Source organism: Primulina huaijiensis, chromosome 7 (genome assembly GCF_012295235.1).
Source record: "Primulina huaijiensis isolate GDHJ02 chromosome 7, ASM1229523v2, whole genome shotgun sequence".
NCBI lineage: Eukaryota > Viridiplantae > Streptophyta > Magnoliopsida > Lamiales > Gesneriaceae > Primulina > Primulina huaijiensis.
Window position 1 is genome coordinate 10,126,124 of NC_133312.1, and position 27,869 is coordinate 10,153,992.

Genomic DNA, 27,869 nt, shown 5'->3' on the forward strand with positions numbered 1-27,869 from the left:
ATCCTGCTAGCCCAAGAAAACTACGGATCTCAGATGCATTATGCGGCACAACCCAATCTCTGACTACTGAAACTTTTGCTGGGTCTACCTCAATACCGCTGCTAGAAACGATGTGGCCCAAGAACGCCACCTTCTCTAACCAGAATTCAAATTTACTGAACTTCGCGAATAACTTATGCTTCTGTAAGGTCTGTAAAACGGCGGTCAGATGTCTACTGTGCTCCTCGTGATTCTTTGAGTAGACGAGAACGTCGTCTATGAATACTATCACGAACTGGTCAAGATACAGCTGAAATACGTGATTCATGAGATCCATGAAGATCGCTGGCGCATTCGTCAAACCGAACAGCATCACAAGGAACTCGAAGTGGCCGTAACGAGTCCTGAAAGGAGTCTTGAGAACATCGGCTTCTTTCACCCTCAACTGGTGATAACCGGAACACAGATCAATCTTTGAGAATACTAAAGCTCCCTGTAACTGGTCAAATAAATCCTCAATCCGCGGAAGTGGGTACTTGTTCTTCACTGTAACCCTGTTCAACTCCCGGTAGTCAATACAGAGCCTTATCGAACCATCCTTCTTCTTCACAAACAAAACTAGCGCGCCCCATGGGGAAAAACTCGGGCGAATGAACTCCTTGTCAAGAAGTTCCTGAATCTGCTTCTTCAGTTCTGCCATCTCTGTCGGTGCTAATCGGTACGGTGCTTTTGAGGTTGGTACCTTACTTGGCATAAGCTCAATAGAAAACTCCACCTCTCGCTTGGGTGGCATACCAGAGACGTCCTCAGGAAAAATGTCTAGAAAATCCCTAACAATGGGAACATCGGAGGCTGACTGACTGGGTGCCTCGGCAACGGATACAAAAGTCGCTAAAAACGCCCGACACCCTCTATGCATGAGCTTCCTAGCCTGGACACAAGGTATAATGCACGATAAAGGAAAGTACCTGTCTGGCTCGAATAAGAACTGCGACATCCCAGGCGATCGGACTAGAACAGATCTCCGCTGGAAGTCGATCAAAAGTCTGTTCCTTAGTAGCCAGTCCATACCCAGAATGATGTCAAATTCTGGCATCGGCAACACAATAAGATTCGCATAAACAAGATTGCCATGAAGCTCGAGGTCTATGTCTCGGATCACATTAGTAGCTGTCATCTCCTCTCCGGACGGCAATACTACTGAGTAGGCTATATCTAGCCCAACGGTCTTGACTTTGAGAAAATTAGCAAAGACCTCTGAAATGAACGAATGAGTAGCCCCTGAATCTATCAAGGCTTTCGTAGCTGAACCAGCTATAAAAATTCTTCCTGAAAGGTTGGAACATCAAGCCAAACCCAATAATTATAAGAACTAAACTTATAGACAGGCGAAAGTCAAAGTTCTTCTAACCTACTCCCCGAAAATGAATCTGATTAGAGCATGCAATCCTATCGTAATTCTAAGTTCAAAATCTTAACCCCGAGTCCCAAAAACATCGAAATTCAAATACAAATTTAAAGCTTTAAGATACCTGTCATGAGCATGGTCTCCGGGTTAGTCTCCGCTGAATGGAGAGCAAAAACTCTGCCTTGAGTAGGCAAACTCCCCCGCGGGCAATGCTTCAGCAAGTGGTCTGGACTACTACACTTGTAACACTTTCCTAAGCTGTACATACAAACTCCGGCGTGACGGCGCGAGCACTTTGCACAGACTGGGTGCTCAACGGCCCTAGGGGCTGCCCGTCCCTGCTGCTGCTGCTGCCGCCCTCTGTTCCTGGGTGGGCCATGGAAAGGTCTTTTATTCTGATGCTGCTGCTGAGGAGGAGGGCGGTGCGGCATCTGGACTGGTCGCTTGCCCTGGCTATCCATCTCAATATCATGCTGATCCTGCTCTGCGGATAGCGCTCTGGAGACAGCGACCTCATAAGTAGTAGGGCCAGCCGCCCTAACATCACGGCGCAAGATCGGCCGTAGACCCTCCATAAAATGCCTCAACTTGGCTCTAGTATCATTCGCGATCAGGGGTACAAAATTGCAACCCCTCTCGAATTTACGGATGAACTCCGTAACAGTCATATCTCCCTGCCTCAGGGGCATGAACTCCCTGGTCAACCTGGTGCGCACCTCGTCGGTACAATATTTGGAGTAGAATACCTCCGTGAAGCGCGTCCAGCTCAGAGTAGCCACATTCAAAGCTACGGATGCGCCTGCCCACCAGAGGCGTGCGTCTCCTCCCAACAGATAGGTTGCACAACGAACTTTGTCTGCATCCCCAAGCTCCATGAACTCGAAGATAACCTCGAGGGACTTAATCCAGCCCTCGGCAATCATGGGATCTGTCGTTCCTGAGAACTCCTTCGGTCGCATCTTCATAAACCGCTCATAGGTAGCCTCGGGCCCTGTTGGCCTGGCTGCCACAGCATTGTTCCCCGCAAACTGTGCAAAGAACTGAGTCATCCCATCTAGTATCTAAGCATTCATGTCCGGTGGAGGGGGTGGAGGTAAATCTCTCTCCAGCCTACGGTTCTGACCGTCCTCTTGGTGAGGCTCATCATCTCTCGCGGGCTCAAGAATAAGTCTAGGAGGCATACTGTTCCATACATATAACTCATACGTAACCATCATGCATAATTACATTACTTCTTTAAATTTAAATAAATACTGCATAATAAAAAAAAATCTGGACATAAAATATTTCATGAAAACATGTTGTTAAAATAATTAATGCTTTAAACGAAATGCGTAAACGTAAAACTTACAGACCGAAGACGTGACTTCGTGAGCTTCTCGAGGTCAGTAGTATACAACCCTTTACAAGAACATAGGCTCTGATACCACATGTAGAGGCTCGTATTTCGTATTTGAAAATTTGCGGAAAAATTTAAAATTTTCTCTTTAAATAAATAAAATGCCTCATTCATAAAATATACTGATAAAAAGATCTAATGTTTAAAGTAGCAGCGAAAGTAAATAATGTTTTCAGAATAACAACTTAAAATAATTCGACAAAATAAAAAACTGAGTTTGGAATAAAAATAGTAAGTACTGAAGATGAGGTTCTCGGGTTCCTACTACTGCCGACTCAAGATGGCTCACTGGTCCACGCCATCGGTCCCGACCTCATCAGTACCAACAACAATCAAGTCTAGTGAGTCTAAAGACTCAGCATGCATATATCGTGAAATAACAAGTAAATATATAATAAAATCGCATACAACTTAAAAATATCGTGTCGTAACGTGAACGTGGAAATCGTGTCATGATTAATTATAAATACGTGCATAACTGAAAATCGTACGTAAAATGTTTGCTCGATAGAGCCATGTCATAAAATAGCATATCATAGTTTTCTGTTGAGAATATGTTCTACGCGAGTGGCCCATAACGTAACGTAACATAACATAACATAACATGAATCGTCTGATCAGACTAAACCACAATATACTGGGCGGTAGAGATCATCACAGCCCTTGGACTGGATATCTGTACCCATACATGAACATGAACCGGTTGTAGGTCACCGGGTGAAGTTATAATCCCATAAGCTGCAATCCCATGAACGTGAGGTGGCCACAAGCAATATCGCATATATCTCAAAAAAATAAACTTTTATATTTTATGCACGTAATATAATTAAATATCCTGTTTTATTTTACCGAATGGGTTGGATCGTTCCCAGGCTCGCTGCGATCTAATTTTAACATGAAAATATGCAAATGATTTTTTTTCTTGAAAATAACTTAGTCATTGAACCCAAACACGGGGCCAACTAGACCAACAACTTAATTTCTAACCATGACTCCGTACCAACCCGAACCAACATCAAACCATCATTTAGTAATGGTCAAAATATGCCTAACATGATGAAATGACGCTCCTAAAAATTGAAACTCACGAAATTTGGTGAATGGAGGCCAAAACATGAAACGCTCTTTCGAGAGTCACTTTGGCACATTGCACCGTAAATTCTCGTACGACCTCTAAACTTAACCAAATCACAAACGGCCAAAAACATGACCTTCATAAATAATTGAGGTATTGTCCAGTCGAAGGCCATAGGCTAAAAGCCAACCAAGAACTCGAAACACACCTCTGAACCGAAGGCACAGTTGTTGTCCAGAAAATTACAGCAGCAGCTGTTGCGCTTCCTTGCTTCGTTTTCGAGACTATTGGCCATTGGGGCTTGAACCACCAACCAGAGCCTCTTACCAACATCCTAAGGTGTGGCTTGAACCATGGTAAGGGCCCTAGGCCAGCCACAATCCAAGCAGATACCCAAACCATCACCACGCTTCACCCAAGAACGCATACTGCACGCGTGGGGTGTTGCGATTGTTTTGCTGTCATGGATCATTCCAGTGGCCATTTGATTGACCATGGCATGATCTAGACATCATGAGGTATTGTGTGAACCATGGCTAAGGGCTAAAAAGCCAACCAAGATCCACCCCAACCTCAAAACCGAAACTACACATGCAGGAAAAGAAAAGGGATTCGAAGGGTGCTGTCGTGTGTTGTTTGGTTTAAAACCGATGGGACCATGAACCAAGCCATGAAAGGTCATCTAGGTCATGTCATAGACATGCTAGGGAAAGGTTCTAACCATGGCTACAGCCCCTAGGGCAGCCAAGATCAGAACACTTGCCTTAGACAGAAAAACATGCAAATCGAGACACCCTATGACAGTTTGGAGAGTTGTTGTCAAAACGTGTTGCTGGGGGGGGGGGGGGGCAGGGAGTGAAACCAACGGACTATCACCTCTCTAGTACACCCTATATTGTGTCTAAAAGCAGCCTTGAAAGCCTGGGCGCGAGCCAACCCCTGAAATCATCAAAAACAACAAAACCGTAAAGGTACAATGGAAGAGGCGAAAATCTGCACTATGTTTTTCAAAAATGCCTCGACATAAATTCGGTTTTGCTTCATGATTCATGCACATATGATGTTTTAAAATAATAATATGACTTGATTGAAGAGAAAAGAACGGTATAAACATGCCTTAAATTATGAATTTAAAATATTTAAAGTTTTATCTACCCATTAGGTATTTTAGTGAATTAAATAAATTAGTTTAGGATTGTAATTATCTTGCATGCATGGCTAATTCTTTTAAATTAAATTACTAACATGTTAAGTTATAATTTCTTAAATGAAATAAGCCTGGATTAACTTATCTCAATTGGTCACACATTTTATTTTAGGCTTTTAATTAAATTATTAGATATAAAAGAATTTATTTACTACTTATCTCTAATTAATTAATTAAATTCTTAAACTTTCTTCTACATTAAAATAAATTATTATTTATCTTAAATAAATTTTAAGAATGTTCTCTTATCATTAAATTTTATCTTCAATACTCCAACTCCAGTCCGGCCTTGTTTATTTAACCGAAAAGATCATAACTAAACTATTGTGTAAAATAACTCAACAAATTTAAAGAAAAGAATTTAAATCCTCATGCATAAAAATCATTTTAATTTAAATAATAGTAATTATGCATGGCTTATACGTAGTGTGATTTAACGGGTTCTACAACCATATTAGCCCATAAAACAGCATTCAATACGCTGCCATGACGTTTACTAATTTCTAGGTGTAAAATGACTGTTTTACCCCTTGACGTAAAATTTCATGTTTTTGACTTTTTCTTTATTTCATTGACTCTAACATATCCCAAATAATTATTTAAGCTTACATGAATTTTCCCATATTTTTAGTTAGCTTAAATCAATGACTTTTAAATTAACCTTTAAATGTGACATATTAATGCGTTTTAATCCCGAATTAAACCAAACCTTAATATAAAATTCTCAAATTAAAAAAATAGAATTATAATAATTATTTAAGCTAAAACCTAATTTTTCATAATTTTATAATGCTTAAAACTAGGCGTTTCAATTAACTCGTTCATTAGCGTTTCGTGAGGCGATTAAATCCCGATTAAATCCAAAACTCGGTATTTTGATCCCAAATTTTAAACATAATATTTTTAGTATTTATTCTACCCTTCCACGTCATGAGCCACACCCGTGGACCCATGGATCTATTTTTTGTTCTAAAATTCGAAATATTGACACCTAATCGAAACCACTGAGCCATCTCCAAATTTACTCGAGCCGCACCCGAGCCACCTTGAGCCAAAACTTAGCCAACCCACCTAGGGACTCTACTGACCATGCCCAGCCCAAAAACCAGCCCTAGCCCGCTCCAAAACTTGCTGGAAATCGACCCAAAAATCTGCCTCTATGTGTGTGAGTCTCCTTGTATGTCTAGGGCTCCTAACCCAACCAGGACTCTCCCAGCCGAGCCACCACTGAGTCCACATGACCCTAACCATCCCTAGACCATGCCAGACCAAACCTAGACCATCCCAACCCCTGAACACAAGCAGCGAAGCTTCTGAATCCAGGAAGACATGCTGCACGTTCTTGTGCTTCTTCACCGTTACAGCTTCTTCCTCGAGACAGCTACGACCCAGCCTCGCCACCCCCTATCTCAACCCCTGCCCATGACCCTTGAACCATGATGGACCCACCCTGACTCGCCCTTAGCCCCGGCCGCCCCCTCTCCCGAAGCCTGCAGCGTACAGCACATGGGGGAGAGCCCCACTTCCTGTGGACTCTTCCCCAGCCTCCTCCCTCGACCCTAGCCACCCTAGGACTCTACCTAGCCTTCGAACTTGATCCTGGCCCAGCCCCCAACAAGCCCTGGCAGAGCCCCAGCCCCCATGCACAGCACCGTACCCTTGAACCATACTTGCACTCAAACTCAAACTCACGGCTTAACTTATCCCTTCGGTTCCAGCTTTTTATTTTCATGATGTGCAGTATTTTCATGTGTTCTAGGACCCTTTCAAAACATGTACAAACATCCCATAACAATTCCTAATCATGGCAGCCCCTTTTCCATCATACAAACATGATTTTGAAACAATTACCAAGCTTTAAAAAATCCATGATCATGTAAAAACGAAAATAAATAAAAAAATCACTTGTTTTTCAAGCAAAATTCAATTAAATAAAATACTATGGTGTGATGGATGATTAAAAAAAAGAATATGGCGTGCCTTTGCGTATTTTACGCACGAATAATCGTTGACGAATCGAAAAACGACGACGAGGAACGACGGCTTGAACACTCTATCAAACTTGATACTTTTTCCTTCAACTTTTTATGTGTGTGCCGTGTGTTATCAAGAGGGGAGAGTTTGAATATTTGTGAGGTGTGGGGCGTGGGAAATTATGAGTTTAGGGTGGGGTTTGTGTATTTTATACCAAATAAATCACTAATTAAACTTTAGGTCCATTAAGAAGTTAATTAGGCCAAATTAAGCTCATTAGTGCTTAATTAAAATATTAAAAATAATTTTGTTTAGAAAATTTTGCGAATTTATTAGCCGGGTTTCCAAAAAGCTCGTATTTTTGTTGAAATACCAACACCGATAAAATTTACGTCCCGGCGTATAAAATCACCTCAAAACCCCATATTTTTAAAAAAATAAGAAAAAGCATCGTTCATATTTTAAATAATTAAAAACAACTATTTAATAAAAAAAATTTCTATTTTTCAGCCCTCGGTCTCCGTTCCTCCATCACAACTTGAATAACCTTTAAAAATACATTTTAATGCGATCATGTAGAAAAAATATATTTTTAAACATGTCACATATGCACAACATAATTAATTAATGCAATTAAAATATTTAATTAAAATACAAAGGAATTTAATAATTGCATGCATGTGGTTTACGTGGACTTTTAAATTTTCGGGGCGTTATGTGGTTTACGTGGACTTTTAAAATCCACGCTTCCGCTGCGCTACTCTGATAAAACTTAAACTCTAGAATGTCCTTACGTCTCCTTGATCCCAATTAGATTTTCCTTCTAAATCCTTATTTTGCAATTCGCAACTTAAAAGACCCACAATGACTTAGTGTTGTTACTATTATAACCTCGAATTTCAACTTTTCTTAAAATTCCCAATATTAAAAGATGGATGACCATACTTATCGTACATTACTTTCCTTATTTTATACCCAAAATATTCATCAACCTATCGAATTTAAATCTTAAAATCCCAAACACATCCGCTTACACTTAGATTTTCAAGCTTAATATTGATTCATCCTTAAAAACCCTTGATTAACATTCCTTATAACATTATAACTAAGATATTCCAAGGTTCTAAATATCCTTTCGAGCCCAAATCAACAAAATTCTTAGCATTTAACAATTTCAATTTTCGCTTATTGTTAAACTAGTCCCCAAATTCAATAATAATTGCAAAATAAATTCTTAATTTCCTCAAAAATTATCCTAATTGGTCCTTAATTTCGAAACTCCTACGATTAACCCATTAGTTCTTGGCATTCTTAAGCCCTCGGTCTTCGTTCCTCGATCGCAATCTCGAATAACCTTTAAAAATACATTTTTATGCAACAATTTAGAAACTATATTTTAAACATGCAAATATGCACAACATAATTAATTCATGCAATTAAAACATTTAATTAAAATACACGAAAATTTAATAATTGCATGCATGTGGTTTTCATGAACCTTTAAATTTTCAGGAAGTCATGTGAGGCGTGGGGCCGAAGAGGGCGGGGTGTGATCGCCGGTGGCATGAGGTTGCACGAACAATGAGCGGCTCCTGGCAGGCTTCTATGCGGAGAGAACATGAATGAACCGATCTTACACCGGAAAGAGGGGGATTCCGAAACTGTTCAATGTAATGGACTGTACAGTTGAAGATGACTTAAAAGATTTGATATGTACTACTCATACCAATAAGATGCATCTTCTTTCCGGTAGCTCATCACATAAAAACTCCAAAGTTAAGCGTACTTGACTTGGGACAATTCTGGGATGCGTGACCTCCTGGAAAGTTTCCTAGGGTGCGTGCGAGTGAGGACATAAGCACGCTGGAAAGACTCGTATTGGTATAGTGAGGACAGTCGTTGAATCTAGGGCATTACATTTAAATTTCAGAATAATAATGAATATAAGGTTCTTATTTGGAACTTTTACAAAACATAAAAGGATTTATAAAAGATATATTGTATAAAAAATAAGTTTTTGTGTAATTGTAAGTTTTTAATATTTTTAAAGGTTCGATAAAACAATAATAACCTTGACGTTGCAAATGGGATTAAGATGATTCTTGGACCTGTAGAAATTTAATGATAATATCTACAATATTGGTGACAAGTATGAGATAAAAATCTTCTCACAATTGGGATCAAATTATGCAATAAATAAAGTTACCAAAAGAGTGACTGTTTTACCATGCTCTAGCAATTTGACCATATCTCTCAAATTACTTGGTCAAATGGTAAAACAAAAATACCACAATTCAAACAACTCAATTATCTACATGTTTTTTATGTGAAAAAGAAAATTCGGATGATAATATTTTCAAAAGTGATGTGTATGACGACATAATTTCTTGGAACACCAATGAAGAATTGTGTGTAAAAAAATAATATTTTATTTGTGGTTGTCTCCCCAAATTTGGTTATAAATAGGTGTGCATTGTAATGTATTGAGATATCCCTCATTCTATGAACAATCCTTTGAGTTCATAATATTTTTCTCTTTGTTTTTCCTTTTTTTCTTCATTTAAAATTATTAGCATGTTAATTTCATATTCAAAGTTTTACACTTTGAATAATAAGTAGCTAACTTTCCAAAGTTGATATGAAAAAGTGAAACTCTTGGCATGATAATAATGTTATTAAAAGGTAAGAATCTATGTTTTATATTATTTAATCATTATTTATTGTTTATGTTATATTTATTTCTTTAAGCATTATTATACCCTACTTATAAGTGGGAGTTTTGATTTATTGTTGATTGTTGATATATTTTACACTAAATTCTTGGAACCATTTAAATGTTAGTTTGGTATTACCAACCATTTAAAGTGGATGCCTTGATTTATTATATATGAATATATTATAATATTAATTTGTTTGTACCATTTAAATGCTTGTTTGGTTTTACCAACCATTTAAAGTGGATGCCTTTATTTATTACATATGAATATATCATAATATTTTGTTTTACCAACTATTTAAAGTGGGAACCTTNGTCATTAATGTTAACTTTATTAAAATACCAAAAGTGGATCTTTTAATCTCAACTACTTGAATTAAAATTTGAACAATTAAAAATTACCAATTAAAGATTCAAACAATTAAAAAGAAAAAAAATAAAACGAAAAGAAATTGTAGTGGACTTGTAATTACCTTAGCTTCCCCGTGGATACGATATCAGACTTACCGAATTATACTACTTATGGACAACCTGCTTTTGGGAGTGCAACAATCAAAGTCGCATCAAGTTTTTGACGTCGTTGTCGGGGAATTAGTATAATTTAATTTCAAGTTTATTTAACTTTATTTATAGTTTGTTTTTCTTTCTTTGAATTTTTATTGCTTTTGTCTGTTTTTCTTTTGCATTTGCATGACCATTTGATCACGTACACATAGTGGTCGACTCATTCGAAATAACCCTTTATTTTCATAAAACATGGCGGAAGAACCCATCGAAGAAAATGAAGATGAAATTGAATCTCAACATGATCATGATAGACGAAGAACACTTAGAGATCACATGAATCCAACACGTACTAGTGCCTCTTCATGTCTAGTTTTCCACCCGATGCATCTCATTTCAATTTTAAGCCTGGTATTACCCAACTTTTACCCAACTTTCACGGCTTAGATTCTGAAAATCCATACATGCATTTACTAGAGTTTGATGAAGTGTGCAACAAATATAATGATCCAAATTGTAGCATGAACACCATTCGACTTAAAATTTTTCCTTTTTCTTTAAAAGATAAAGCTAAAACTTGGCTAAAAAATCTTAGATCGAGATCAATTCAAACTTTGGATGAATTGCAACAACAATATTTGAAATTTTTTTTCCATCTCATAGAACAAATTCTTTCAAAAGGAAAATAATCACTTTCACTCAAAAACAAGGAGAAACTTTTTATCAGTGTTGGGATAAATACAAAGAATTGCTTAATCTTTGTCCACATCATTGTTTTGAAATTTGGAATGTTGTTTCTCAATTTTATGAAGGCTTAACACCTAAAAAAAGGCAAATGGTTGAATTTATGTGTAATGGAACATTTGAAGATAAAGATCCAAACGAGGAAATTGAGTATCTCGATTCATTAGATGCAAATGCTCAAAATTGGGACACTATAGGTACAATCGAACCATCAAACAAGATTCAATCTCCCACATCTGGTGGAGGTATGTACACCCTTAAAGATGAAAATGATCTCCAAGCTAGATTTACCTCTTTGGCAAGAAAAGTTGAGACACTTAAATTGAAAAAGAATGGTCAATTAAAATCTGTTCAAGAAATTGTGTGTATAAAAGTGATCATTCTACAAAAAATTGTCCCATGTTTCCCTCTTTTAAAGAATGTCTCCATGAACAAGCCAATGTTTTGAACAATTTCAAAATGCCAAATTTTGAACCATTTTCTCAAAGTTACAATCGAGGTTGGCGAAATCATCCAAATTTTAGTTGGAGGAATGATAATGCTGCACAATTTTCACAACCACATTTCCAAAATCAACAAAATTTTCAAAATTATGCATTTTATGTTCCTCCATCTAAAAGAAACTTGAAAGATATATTGAATTCTTTAATTACAAAGCAAGAGTCTATCAATACTCAAACTGCTCAAACCATGACAGATTTGAAAGATACTCTTGCTAAATTTTCATTTGCACTTAATGTTCATGAAAAAGGTAAATTTTCGTCACAACCACAGCCTAATCCTAAGGATCATCATTCACAAACTGGAACTTCTGGAACTCAACTGATGGATCAAGTAAAATATGTTATTATCCTTCGCAGTGGTAAGGTTGTGGAAAATTCCATTCTTGAACCTTGTAAAGATGATGATAAATCAACTCCAAAGGGTAAGGAAGTGGAACCCATAACTTGCGATGGGGAGGATCAACAGACAGTGCAACCACCATCCCCTCATGCATTGAAAAATAAAAAAAATCAAATTTTTATTCTGATATATATATGATATTTTTAAACAAGTAAAAGTTAATATTTATTTATTAGATGCAATAAAGCAGGTACCATCATATGCCAAATTTTTGAAAGACTTGTACACTGTGAAAATAAAATTGAATGTGAAAAAAAGCATTTTTAGCCGAACAAGTAAGTGAAATCATTCAAAATAATAATGTAATGACCGTGTATCGTATTATCGTAAATCTTATGTTGATTATCGATAATTCATGAAATTATCATGTGATTACGTATATGATGTATATCATGACAATGAAAGTGAGAAAATAGGTGGTGAGGATGAAAGATTGTATTAGAAATTGATTTGTGTATGAAAAGTATGTTGAACCGCGACAGAATGGTGATACATGTTATGGTTTTTAGCATAATTAACTGAGTATTAGTCCAAATGCAATGAGGCTAATTTCATTGGAAAGTTAAGACATAGTACTAAACTTTCATGTTTTGAGTTTTGTCCAAATCCATTTGAGAATAAAGGCAAAATCATCCCGAAATGTATCGTGAACGTTGCAGTTTCTCCACTGACACATTGTGGGAGAATGAGCATAACTCTCGCATCCGATATCCAAATTGAGTGAGGTTGGTGGCAAATGAAAGCTAAGACATAGAGCTACAATTTCATGTTGACCACTTTTGCTAAGTCTAAACTTACAATAATGATTCGGATAGAACAAGTCGCGCTAGGGCGAAACAATTTGCACGCCCCAGCGCGTGACCAAGCCAAATGGTGTCCGGCAGTAGCAGGCGCGCTATGGCGGCGCCCCAGCACCGATACAGCTGTTGCAAACTATTTAATATTGATAAGAATGAAGGTTTTGGTAATTTTTTTTGAAGCTTTGAGAGATATACGTTCGAATTCAAATTCTATCGTACGAAATCACGTCGAAACGTTGTCCAAACTTGGAACAAAATATATATTCGGAATCCTCGAATCGAGGGCTTCTCTTTGAGGTAAGTTTCTTCTAGTTTCAACACTTTTAATTATTGAAGTGCTGGAATAACATGTCTTTGAAGTCGAGATTCATACATTTGGTAGAATAACCGACAAAAAACTAAGTTTTGAAATCGAAATTGAATTATGCTATGATTTTGATTTGATATGAATTTTTGAAGTTTCAAAAGATATTTGAAACTTATATTGTTGATTTCGAATGATTTTATTGATTGCAATGAATATGTTATTGATGTAGATAGATATTTATACTGAAATCTTCAAGCTACATCTACTGGAAACGAAGAATTGAGGTATGTTGTGACCGAGTAACATATGACAGGTATCTGTATCATATGATATATGTTTGATTGATTTGATTGAGAATATATGTCTACATGCATTATTTGTTGAGTTGATGTGGCATACATGACATACACGTTGAGCTATGATCCTTGGATACCTTGATATGATTTGGATTTGATTATGGGGTTTGTGAACTCGATGCTATTTTTGGCATTATGTGGCCCTTAAAGCATAGTCATTTGTGGCCCCGATGATTGATTGAGATTTGGGATTTGATGGCGCTTTGTCGACGCTATCATACGAGTATCCCTGATTGAGGCCGGTGTGCCAGCTTGAGCATTGATTTGATAGCTATTCGTTTGATTCTGACATGTGCTCAGTGGATGGGCATTTGACCTGATACATCCACGACATACATGCATTGCATATCATATATCATTGTTTAGATATTTGTGGTATATGTTGTGGTTGTTGTATACGGAGCTTTGCTCACCCCAGATGGGGCTGTTGTTGTCTTTGTATGTGGACAATGACAAGTATTCCAGAATATTAGGAGACCGGAGAGGGTGCTTCTGGAGGGAGTCATAGTTTGAGCTGAGGTTTTATTTTTTTCCCAGTGTATATATGTATCTATATACCGGGACATGTCCCGAGGATATGAGTTGTTTGTATGTAGTTGGTTTTGATTATGTGTGGGAATATTTATGATGTGATATGAAATACTAGTTTTAGTATTAAAATTATATACTTTGGGCTCATTGTAAAGAAAATTTAAACTCGTTTTCCGCTTAAATTAATTAACTCTAATCAAATTACATTGTAATAACGATTAAGAGTTAAGGGCCCCACAAATAATACTTTGAAATACAAAGACCCAGGTTGTCCTACTCTTTCATGTATTATTGGAGAAAGAAAGATTAAAAAAGCATTGCTTGATCTTGGAGCTAGTGTGAATTTACTTCCATATTCAGTTTATCAAGAAGTCTGAGTAAATCAGCTTTATCACTTAAAAAGGGTCCTGCAGAAAGGCTTCAGAATTATCAGTCTTTGTTTCATACCACAAATGGTAAGGAGCATTAAATGTCTTTGTACAACGTTAATGGTGCAATTAATACTAGTACTAGGTAAAGTAACGGTAACATTTAAGATAGCAACGATCAATCAAAGACTTCTGTTTAACCTAAGTTATGCTTCTGCTTTTATAAGCTGATAAGTACTCATAAAGTACTGTTTCTGTTTTAAGAGATAATAAGGCTTCTGCTATATGTACTGTCTTCTGCTTAAACTTAATAAAGTCTACTGGTCTTGAATCTCATCACCACAATTAAATTAAGTCTAACAAACCCGTTTCTAAACATAAAACAAGAGGAAAATTGTGAGCCACAATCACACTACTGTTTATATGCATGTGTGTCATTATTGTTTTTACTGTTTATTCTACTTATAGCTGTGACCCATAGTTTTTTCATGATAACATATTATCCCTATAAAATCTCTCATATTTCTCTCTATTTTTGCAGACCAAAAAAAAAATAAAATGATAGGATCGATTAACGTATCAAGAGTGTTTAGAAGGGGAGTTAAATAAACATTAACAATTAAAATGAATCTTTTCGAATTTTGAATTCAGTTTGGTGACAAACTGATTCTCGGAATCTTGTTGGTCAATGACAATCAGTTAAACTAAGAGTAGTTGCGGAAAATAACTGACTGAAAGATAAAATACAAAACTGAAATAAGGTACGCAAGGATTGTTTCTGGATGATCGGAGATTTCAATCACTCCTACGTCACCCCTTCTATCTCAAGGATAGTATTTCCTCTAAAAGACTTTGATCGAATACAAGACTTGTATTGACCCACTTCAGTTTGGACTTAACACTGCCAAAACTGAAACTCTTAGCATACAACAGCTTTTATCAGTTCGTGACTGATCTTAGCACAACTGATATATTCTTGATTGAATTACAAAGTGTTAACACGCTCAAAGTGTAGCTTTAGATGCTACTGATTAATCTGATATACGTGAGCTGTGAATTGTGATTTTAGCAGCGTAACATCAAGCTTCAATAATGCGTTGATAGTTTTTCTTCTCAGCTGCTTTGTTCACTTATTTTTATGCTTCCTTTCCAACGGTAACTTGAGATGAATTTGAATCTTTGTATCCGTTGATTTTTTACTTGATTATTCCTTGGATATTGTTCCCTTCATTTATTGTGATGCGGCGTCTTAACTGCTTTTGCCGAAATGCGTTGTTCTAAGCTGTATTGATTTAAGTGCGGCGTTGCAATCTTCTATGTCTCTTTGTCAGAGCAGTTGAATCTTGTCTCTGAATATTTCTATACAAACTTATCACCATGTTTTCATTCAACAAAATTCCAATGTTCTCCAGAGATGATTTCGATGATTGAAAAATCATAATGCAGGCTCATCTAGCTTCACAAGACGATGACATGCAGTACGTTATTTGTAAGACCCGAGATTATATCACTTTAATCCGAGATTATTTAATTTACGAATTTTGGAATGATGAATTAGATTCCACGGTTTTTGTAATTAATTAGGATTGAAATTGAATTAAAAGATTGAGCGGGGCTGAATTGCAAGTAGTGAAAAGTTGAGGGACTAGAGTGCAATTATGACTTGAGTGGGACACTTGTCATGCATTGATATATATAATCTCATTTCCGCATTCAGAATCCTTAGCAAGAACGAGAATTCTGCCAGAGAAATTCTCAAGTGTCCTCCAAGCCTAGAAATTTGATTTTTCAAGTACCGACGATCTGATTTTTAATCCGAACACAGTTCTGAGATCCTCTCGTCGACAGCTACAACAGGACGTAAGTTTTATTGATTTCTGATATGATTTGAAAAATATGATTGTGGAGGAATTATTATTTGATCTATATTATGTGTGCTGGGAGTACTAGACATCGTATATTCGAAGTCAGATCGAAGAACAGATTGAGTATGGAATTGTTATGATTTTTCAGATTATATTAAGTGAAATTGAATAGATTTGGATTATGGATTAATTACATATTGTATTGGATATGGGTTATGATTTGTAATTGATGTCTGTTGATATGGTATTGACGGAGATACTGAGATGGTACCGTTATGCCGTTGATTTGAATTATATTCAGATTAATCAGATTCAGTGTTGAATTGAGAATGGAATATTTATTATTATTCTCGATATGTCGTTTCAGATTTACAGAGACAGTCTTGAGTTCAGAACTTCGATTGCTTCAGACCAAGACTACGAACGAAAGGTATAAGTCAATGTGGTACTGGGAGATTGACTCGAGTAGGATATACTTGGGTTTCCCTAAATCACATACTGATTGTTATGATATGCCTTGATTTGAATTGATATGAGTGTTTCTATTGATTTATAGGAAGCATGTTATAGGCGAGTATTAGACGAGTAATCTTGTGACAGAAGTGCCGGATAGTGATGGAATCGTCATTGGCACATTGCACTCTATTACAGGATAGTGTATTAGCGAAAGTGCTAAGGTCTGTGACGGATAGGTCAAGACACTGGATGTTTGGTTATATCGATGTGATTAGAATTGAAATTTCTTCTACCACGGATATTCGATATGGAATGCCATCATCTGGAAACCGGGATCCCTAGACTAAGATTGAGTCTAGTCTGAGACGGGGAGTCACGAGTTTATTTACAGTTTTATATGGATTCATGTTTCAGATTTGACATTTATTTCTGATATTTACTGCATGCTTTTATATTGATTATATTATCGCATGCTCGTTGATTTCTACTGGGATTATATTCTCACCGGAGTTATCCGGCTGTTGTCTTGTTTGTATGTGTACATGACAACAGGTGGGACAGGACAAAGGTCCAGGAAATGAGGAGAGATCGTGATTAGAGTGGAGAATTCGGACTTTGATGTATATAGGGTTTTGACACTTGACATTAGTAGTTGAACCTTCGTTTGAGATGTTTGTATGTTGTATCAGATTTATACTCTCATACTGATATGTATAGGAGTTTGATTCCATTACATTCCGCAATTAAAGAAAAAAAAATTTATGACCCTAATTACTTGATTAGTAAATTGATCCTAATGATGATTAAGAATTGATTAGCGTCTGGGTCCCCACATTATTACAGAAGGACCCATGAAAATATTGAAGGCAAACACGGTTGTTGCCATAACTGATGGGGCACCACATCGTATTGAAAAGGCAAGAGATGAGTGGACAGCTGAAGACAAAAGAAAAGCCAACTTGGACAACGTGACTAAAGATATCTTGTACAAAACGCTAGATAAAGTCACTTTCAGCAAGATAAAGATGTGCAAGACTGCCAAGGAAATCTGGGAGAAACTGATTCCGTTATGCGAGGGCAATGAGCAAACTAAGGAGCATAAACTATCAGTTGCCGTTCAAAAATTCGACAATATCAAGATGAATATTGGAGAATCCATGCATGACTATGATGAAATAATCAGTGGAATAGTAAACGAACTGAATGTAGTCGGAAAGGTGTAATCAAATAAAGAGGTAGCACTGAAAGTAGTCAGAGGTCTTCCCAAAGAATGAGATGTTAAGACCATGGCAATGCGAGAATCAAAGGACCTGAACAAAGTCGAACTTCATGATTTATTTGCAGATTTAAAAGCATACGAGTTTGAGATGCAAACCAGAGAAGGGGAACCTTCTACACCAGCTGCTACAACTGCCCTAACTGCTGTCAGATTAGAACCAACTGGTTCATTGGACAAATCTGCTCATTAGTTGAGTAATGACGCTATGTCATTATTTGTCAAGAAGTTTGGAAGATTTATGAGAAGAAGTCAAGAAAACTTCAAAAGACAATATCAGAGGAATCACTCCAAAGAAGAACCTAATGCTTGCTACAACTGTGGCAAAACTTGTTATTTCATTGCTGACTGTCCCAAGCCAAAGAAGGACATTCGAAGCTCAACTGAAAAGGGAAAGAAACCTTATGAGCACAAGAGAAGATCTAAAGATGACAAGTAATCTTACATCAAGAAGCATGAGGTGCTTTTAGCTGAGGAAAGCAAGTCCAAATGGGCAGAATCTGATAGTGATGATTCAGAACCTGAGAGCTTGAGCTGCTCCAGTGATGATGATGAAGAGGTTAAGTGTCTGATGACTGATGACACAAAACTGGAATCAACCAGTGAGTAGGTATTCGACTTTAACTCAACTGATTTTACACGAGATGAACTCATTTCTACACTTCATGACATAGTTAATGAGTATCACAAGCTTGCCTTATCTTTTGAGAAGGTCAGAGCAAAGCAAACTGATCCAAAAGACGATAAAACTGAAACTGATGAATCAGTTGATTTGTCGAGTCTTAAATGAGAGATTGTTGAGCTCAATTTTTAAAGAATCAAGAATCAATCAATGATTCAGCAGTTGATGCTTGAGAATTCAAAGCAAACTGAGCTTATTAAAACATGGAATAAATCATCTGTTGCATTAGCTGAAATACAAGATAAGAAAAAGTGAGTTACTGATAAGACTGGTTTAGGGTTCAGAAACCAAGATGAAACTTCCACTAGTGATACTCAGCCAAAACTGAATAGGTGCAAAGGGATATATATTCACTTGGTAAAATCAGTTATGGTACTAGAACAACTTGAGCCAAGTAAACCAGTTGTACAACCTAATGAAAATAAGAACCAGGCTAGAATTTATGATATTAGTTATAGCCCAAAAATTTCAACTGACCCACAAAGTCAGTCACCAAAAAGGTTCAGCAATAAATACCTGAACTATTCTAATGGCTACTTCAATTACTATAACAGCAAGCCAGTTCTGAAAAGATATCGGCTGAACAACAAGTCGAACAAAGCTAAAGCTAATATTGCTTCATCTACACACTACACACCAAGCACACACAAGTCGAGAAAAACAATATGGAATACAGCGATTGAAAAGTCAGTTAGACTAATCCAAGTTTGGGTTCCTAAAAGACTAATCAGTTTAGGACCCAAATAGATGTGGGTACCAAAATTATATATTGTGTGTGATTGCAGGTGACAGGTACAAACAAAAAATCAATCTGGTAGTTGGATAGTGTCTGCTCGCGACATATGACAGCGGATGCAAATTTTTTATCCCAATTGATCAAATACACTGGTCCAAACATCAGTTTTGGAGACAACTTCAAAGGTAAAACTGTGGGTAAGGGTAAGCTTATCCATGATAATTTTACTATCAAAGATGTTTTACTAGTTGAGAATTTGAAGTATAACTTGATTAGCATCAGTCAGTTATGCGACAATAAATTCTCAGTTCAGTTCGATAGACATACTTGTTCAGTTAGAGACTCAACTGGTGAGGTCATCCTAACTGACAATCGTTGTGGGAACACCTATAAAGTCAGTTGGACTGATCAACCTTATGCACCAGTTTGTTTTAAAGATTCCAAATTTTCTAAAAACTGGTTGTGGCATAAGAGGTTGAACCACCTAAACTTTAAATCTATTGCTTATCTGAGTAACCAAGATCTTGTAATTGGTTTTCTCAAAATATAATTTTCAAAAGATAAAATTTGTTCAGCATGTCAATTTGGTAAACAATTAAGATCTTCATTTAAAAATAAGGGTTGTAAATCATCTTTTAGATGCTTAGAACTGCTACATATGGATCTGTTTGTTCATATACCAGTCATGAGCTTAGGGGGAATGAAATACACCATGGTGATTGTTGATGATTATTCAAGATTTACTTGGGTTATATTTCTCAAATCCAAAGGCCAAACTGTTGCACAACTGATTAAGCTTTTAAAAAAACTTTTAAATGAAAAATCAGTTGGGATTGATCGAATAAGGTCTAATCGAGGGACTGTATTCATCAATCAAAATCTTTAACTATTTTTAGAAAATACTGGGATCAAGCATGGGCTTTCAGCAGCAAGAACCCATCAGCAAAATGGTGTAGCTGAGAGAAGAAATCGGACCCATAAAGAAGCTGCTAGAACAATGCTTGCTGATTCTGGTATTTCTCATAGGTTTTAGGCAGAAGCAGTAAACACTGCATGTTACACTCAGAACAGATCAATGATTAATAAGAATCATTTGAAAACACCGTATGAGATCTGGCATAGATGTAAAAGTGTGGTTTCCTATTTCAAAATATTCGGCTGCGATGTTTTATTCTTGATAATGAAAAAAATCATTTAAAAGCTTTTGATGCTAAATCTGCAGAGGGAATATTTTTTAGATATTCTTAAGTTAGTAAAGCTTACAGAGTTTTTAACAAATGCACTTTGAATGTAGAAGAGTCTATTCATGTTGTATTTGATGAATCAGTGCTAACTGATAAGCCAACTGATCTAGTTGAGCTAGTTGATCGCTTTACAGATATTAGTTTGGAGGATGATAATGAAGAAGAGGATCACATTAATTGAAATATCCTTCAAACACCAGAACCAGAAGTGCTGGATCAATCAGTTGAACAAGAAAATTGTTACTGATAATCAGTTGGTGGAGCAAAATGAAAATACTCAGTTACCACCAAACAATTACTAGTACACCTGAGTGCTAGATCAATCAGTTGAACAAGAAATTGTTACTGGTAATCAGTTGGTGGAGCGAAATGAAAATACTCAGTTACCAACTGAAGCAGCAGCAACTGAAACTGAAGAAAATATTCAGTTGCCAACTGAAGCAGTTCCTGAAATGGACGCAACAAATGCTGATTACAGATGGAAGAAATCACATCATCCAGAATTGGTGATAGGTAATCCATCTGATCCGGTAAGAACTCGGAATCAAATGTTTAATTTATTTATTCATTCAGCTTTCGTTTCCCAACTGGAACTTAAGAAAAATGATGAAGCTCTTGCTGATCCTAACTGAATAAATGCTATGCGAGAATAGCTAAATCAGTTTACCCATAACAATGTCTGGAACTTAGTTCCAAGACCAGTTTCTAAAACTATTATAGGTACACAGTGGGTACACAGGAAAAAACTGAACGAAGATGGTTCAGTTGTACGCAACAAGCGAGATTTGTAGCTCAAGGATATAGGGAAGAAGAAGGAATATATTACGATGAAACTTATGCACCGGTTGCAAGATTGGAAGCAATCAGAATGTTTCTTGCCTATGTCTCTTTCAAGAACTTTAAAGTCTGCCACATGGACGTGAAGAGTTTATTTCTGAATGGTCAGTTGTAGGAAGAAGTATATGTCGAACAACCACCAGGTTTTATCAATCATTCTCTTCTTGATCATGTTTATCATTTGAACAAAGCCTTATATGGTCTTAAACAAGCTCCAAGAACTGGTATGAAACTCTTTCAAAATTCCTAACTGATCATGATTTTACTATGGGATCAGTTGATAAGACTTTGTTCAAATTTTCAGAGAATGATCATATTTTACTTGTGCAAATATATGTTGATGATATAATTTTTGGGTCAAATAACCCCAAATTTTGTGAGAAATTTTCCAAGTTAATGCAGGAAAAATTTGAGATGAGTATGATGGATGAACTGACATTTTTCTTCGGTCTGCAAGTGAAGAAACTTGAAACTGATACTTCTATCAGTCAGACCAAATATACGAAGGAATTGCTGAAAAATTTGGCATGGAAACATGTTCAGCTGCAAGTACTCCCATGAGTTCATCAATCAAACTAGACAATGATCAAGGAGGAATATCAGTTGAGACAACACTTTATAGAGGTTTAATAGGTTCATTATTGTACCTAACTGCTGGTCGTCCTGATATAGTATTTGTTGTTTGCATGTGTGCTAGATTTTAGGCAGATATTAAGAAATCGCATTTTACAGCTGCCAAACGTATTTTAAAATATCTTAAAGGCACACAAAATGTGGGTTTATGGTATGCTAAGGACTCTTCTTTCAATTTGGTTGGACATTCAGATGCAGATTATGCAGGATGTAAGCTAGATCATAAAAGCACTAGTGGATCATGTCAGTTTCTAGGAGACAGACTGATCTCATGGTTCAGCAAGAAGCAAACATCCATAGCAACTTCCACAACTGAAGCAGAATATCTTGCTGTTGAAAGCTGCTGTGCCCAACTGCTCTGGATTCAGCAACAATTGAAAGACTATGGAGTCATTGAAAAAGAATCACCAATCTTTTGTGATAATACAAGCACGATTGCAATAACATACAATCTAGTTCTTCACTCTAGGACCAAGCATATCGATGTCAGGCATCACTTCGTTAGAGATCATGCTCTGAAGAAAGCAATAAGGCTGGAATACATACCAACTGAACAAAAAGCAGCTGACATCTTCACCAAGCCTCTACTAGAGACTAAGTTTTCTCATTTTCGCAATATTCTTGGTTTAATTAATTTGTCTTAATTATATCAATGATAATGTTTTTGTGTCAGTTGTTTTTAATCTTCGTTCAGTTAGTCTTATATCAGTTATTAACTATTCAGTTATTCATTATCAGTTAATTAACTGTTTGTCAACTGATATTAGTTCATAATGCAGAAAAGAAAAGAGCGATGAATCGAAACAACTATTTTATTGATAAAATCTCATCCAGATTACACGATTCAGTTCTCTTTCAATGACATCTTGCTAAAGGGACAACCAGTTAGACAATTTATAACATTTAATTCTTCTGAAGCCTTCTGAAAAAGATATCCTTTCCAGCAGATTCCACTCCTTCATAAGCATCAGATGGATAAGACATTCATCAGTGACAAGATCGGAAGTATGGACGACTTCAAAACGCCTCTTATACTTTCTTGCAGTTGCAATCTGCTTGTCAGTAGCAACTAATGCATTACGTTGAATGGTCTGTAGTTCGTGTACTTTGGTCCAAGTGGACATCACCTTTAACTAGACAAATTCCTCGATAGTGTTCTTCAAACTCTCCAAACGGCGGATTGTTGGTGCAGAAACAGGGATGTTGAACTGCTTTAACTATCCATCGATGTTTAACTGTTATTATCTAATGGCTTTGCTATGATATATAGACAGTCTGTTATTAAAGAAATAGAAGAAGACGAAGGGAAACTAGTCAACTAAAAACCTTTGACTTATCAGACTAAGCTTCTCTTACCCTTTCTTTTATATATATTCTTTTATTGAGAGAGAATATCGGATATAAATGATTAACTAAGAAGACAATAGTTACTTGGTCTTCAACTGAACTGAATCGGCTTTCAATTGATCACTCGGTTGCTGACTTAACTGATCTTCTCCAGTAATTTAACTAATTAATCGATAAATATTCCATAATAAGTGATGTGACTGATAAGTATTCATTTAATTGATGTCTTTCAATGAATAATATTTTGAAATGTAGACCCACGTAGATATTCTACACACGTTTTCACCACACGAACACACGCTTTTATTCAAATTATCTTGGACTGACATGTGTCCAAAAATTTGAACAGTCACATACATATGTACTTGTCCCCGCTCCATTTCAATTCTTCTTTACGAGCATTTCAGTCTACCAAGCAAACCAATACACAGTGCTTTATTTCTCGCAGATAATCAAACTTTCTTCCATGTCTAACCAAGTACCAGCTTTCATTCTCAATGCGATGGCTATCGAATTTTCCTCAGTCCTATCCATCAAGGACGAAGTTGTCAAGGATGTATTTCTGAAACTGAAAGCAGCCGGACTGAAGACATTTCTGGTATTTTCATCCCAAGAAATCTATCCTAAGGAGATTCAGGACATCTATACAAATGGTTTTATCTCCACTGACGGAAAGATCTCCACCACCGTCAACAGTCAACTGCTAATTGTGGAAGAAGACTCCTTCTGCAATCTTTTCAATCTGCCAACCGATAGCTTAGAAAACATCTCTGACGTGAATAGTGCTGATGTTGAGGAGATGCAATCACTCCTATCTACTGATGGACGAAAAATCAAAGTTTCCAATCCCAAAAAAGATCTGAAGCCAGAGATTCAGTTACTAGCTGAAATAGTAGCCAAGGGGCTACTTGCCAAGGCTGGTTCATTTGCTGCTCTTACCTTGGAAAAGTTCCAAGTGATGACTGCCATCATGGCCAGTAGAAGACTGAAGTGGTCAGCCATTATCTTCAACATACTGAAGAACATGCTTCAGTCATCCAAACAGTCCAAAGGCTTTACAGTGCCTCTCAGCTATCTGCTGAAAACTGTTAAACATAAAAATTGTACATTAATTAAATGTTTTATAATATAATTATATAGTTTTTGTTTTATTAAATGTTTAAATATTATATGTTTTATAATAAATTGTATAAAATATAAGTTGTTGTGTAATTACAAGTTTTTACTATTTTTTACAGGTTCGATAAAACAAGAATAAACTTGGCGTTGCAAATGGGATTAAGATGATTCTTGGACCTGTAGAAAGTTGATTATAATATCTACAATATTGTTGACAAGCATGAGATAAAAATCCTCTCACAATTGGGATCAAATTAAGCAACAAATAAAGTTACCAAAGGAGTGGCAGTTTTACCATGCTCTAGTATTTTGACCATATCTCTCAAATTACTTGGTCAAATGGTTTGAAAAAAATACCACAACTAGACAACTCAATTATCCACATGTTTCTTTTTATGTGAAGAAGCAAATTCGGAGAAGAAGATTTTCAAAAGTGATGTGTAATATAATATAATATCTTGGAACACCAATGAAGACTTATGTGTAAAAAAATAATATTTTATTTGTGGTTGTCTCCCCAAATTTGGCTATAAATAGGGGTGCATTGTAATGTATTGAGATATCCCTCATTCTATGAACAAACCTTTGAGTTCATAATATTTCTCTCTATATTTTTCCTTTATTTCTTCATTTAAATACAATTAGCATGTTAATATCATATTCAAAGTTTTACTCTTTGAATAATGAATAGCTAACTTCCTAAAGTTGAGATGATAAGGTGAAACTCTTGGCATGATAATAAGGTTATTAAAAGATTTTAGTCATTATTTATTGTTTATGTTATATTTATTTCTTTAAGCATTTTTATACTCTACTTATAAGTGGGAGTTTTGATTTATTGTTACTATATGTTACACTAAATTCTTGGAACCATTTATATGTTAGTTTGGTATTACCAACCATTTAAAGTGGATTCCTTGATTTATTATATATGAATATATCATAGTATTAATTTATTGGTACCATTTAAATGTTTGTTTGGTTTTACCAATCATTTAAAGTGTGAACCTTGATTTAGTGTTTACAAATATATATAGCACAATAAATACTTGACCACATTTATAAGTTTTGGTATATATTATATACTTATAAGATAATAATTTATAACATAATATAAATATGATTATTTAATATATTGGAACCATTTTATTAAGTGGATTTCAATATTGTTCGTTAATGCTAACTTAATTAAAATACCAAGAGTGGATCCTTTAATCTCAACTACTAAAATTAAAATTTGAACAATTAAAATTTACCCATTAAAGATTCAAACAATTAAAATTAAAAAGAAACAAAAACAAAAATAAAACAAAAAGACATTATAGTGGACTTGTAATTACCTTAGCTTCCCTGTGGATACGATATCGAACTCACCGAATTATACTACTTGTGGACAACCTGCTCTTGGGAGTGCAACAATCAAAGTGACAACAAGTTTTTGGCGTCGTTACCGGAGAATTATAATTTAATTTCGAGTCTATTTAATTTTGTTTATAGTTTATTTTTCTTTATTTGAATTTTTATTGCTTTTGTGTGTTTTTATTCTATTGCATTTGCATTTGCATTTGCATGAGCATTATTTGGTCACGTACACTTAGTGGTCGACTCATTCGAAATAACCTTTTATTTTCACAAAACATGGCGGAAGAACCCATCCAAGAAAATGAAGATGAAATTCAATCTCAACGTGATTATGATAGACGAAGAACACTTAGAGATCACATGAATCCTACACGTACTAGTGCACCATCATGTCTAGTTTTTCCCCCCTGATGCATCTCATTTCAATTTTAAGCCTGGTATTATCCAACTTTTACCCAACTTTCATGGTTTAGATTCTGAAAATCTATACATGCATTTACGAGAGTTTGAAGAAGTGTGCAATACATATAATGATCTAAATTGTAGCATGAACACCATTCGACTTAAGCTTTTTCCTTTTTCTTTAAAAGATAAAGCTAAAACTTGGCTACAAAATCTTAGATCGGGATCCATTCGAACATGGGATGAATTGCAACAACAATTTTTGAAAAAGTTTTTTCCATCTCATAGAACAAATTCTTTCAACAGGCAAATCATCACTTTCGCTCAAAAACAAGGAGAAACTTTTTATCAGTGTTGGGATAGATATAAAGAATTGCTTAATCTTTGTCCTCATCATGGTTTTGAAATTTGGAGAGTTGTTTCTCAATTTTATGAAGGCTTAACACCTAAAGATAGGCAAATGGTTGAATTTATGTGTAATGGAACATTTGAAGATAAAGATCCAAATGAGGCAATTGAGTATCTCGATTCATTAGCTGAAAATGCTCAAAATTGGGACACTATAGGTACAATCGAACCATCAAACAAGATTCAATCTCCTACATCTGGTGGAGGTATGTACACTCTCAAAGATGAACATGATCTTCAAGCTAGATTTACCTCTTTGGCAAGAAAAGTTGAGGCACTTGAATTGAAAAAGAATGGTCAATTAAAATCTGTTCAAGAAATTGCATGTCACATCTGTGATACAAGTGATCATTCTACAAAAGATTGTCCCACTATGCTTTCTTTTAAAGAATGTCTCCATGAACAAGCCAATGTTTTAAACAATCTCAAAAGGCCAAATTTTGAACCATTTTCTCAAAGTTACAATCCAGGTTGGCGAAATCATCCAAATTTTAGTTGGAGGAATGATAATGCTGCACAATTTTCACAACCACATTTCCAAAATCAACAAAATTTTCAAAATTATGCACCTTATGTTCCTCCACCTAAAAGGAATTTGGAAGATATATTGAATTCTTTCATTGCAAAGCAAGAGTCTATCAATACTCAAACTGCTCAAACCATGACAGATTTGAAAGATACTCTTGCTAAATTTGCATCTGCACTTAATGTTCATGAAAAAGGTAAATTTCCTTCACAACCTCTGCCTAATCCCAAGGATCATCATTCACAAACTGGAACTTCTGGAACTCAACCGATGGATCAGGTAAAATCTGTTATTACCCTTCGAAGTGGTAAGGTTGTGGAAAAATCCATTCTTGAACCTTGTGAAGATGATGATAAATCAACTCCAAAGGGTAAGGAAGTGGAACCCATAACTTGCGAAGAGGAGGATCAACAGATAGTGCCACCACCATTTCCTCATCCATTAAAAAATACAAAAAAATCAAATTTGAATTCTGATATATATGATATTTTTAAACAAGTAAAAGTTAATATTCCTTTATTAGATGCAATAAAGCAGGTACCATCAAATGCAAAATTTTTGAAAGACTTGTGCACTGTGAAAAGAAAATTGAATGTGAAAAAGAAAGTATTTTTAGCCGAACAAGTAAGTGCAATAATTCAAAATAATAATGCTTTGAAATACAAAGACCCTGGTTGTCCTACTATTTCTTGTATTATTGGAGAA

The 27,869-nt window shown here is 35.8% G+C and overlaps 1 protein-coding gene and 1 pseudogene across 1 annotated transcript; both read left to right on the forward strand.

Annotated features, from left to right (window-relative positions):
- The first annotated feature begins 17,443 nt into the window (after nt 1-17,443).
- LOC140981585 (uncharacterized) lies at nt 17,444-17,815 on the forward strand. The gene has a single exon (XM_073448015.1). The coding sequence runs from the start codon at nt 17,444-17,446 to the stop codon at nt 17,813-17,815; it is 372 nt and encodes a 123-aa protein (XP_073304116.1).
- Nucleotides 17,816-23,849: 6,034 nt separating this feature from the next.
- LOC140981586 (uncharacterized) overlaps nt 23,850-27,869 on the forward strand; it is a 14,038-nt pseudogene continuing 10,018 nt past the window's right edge.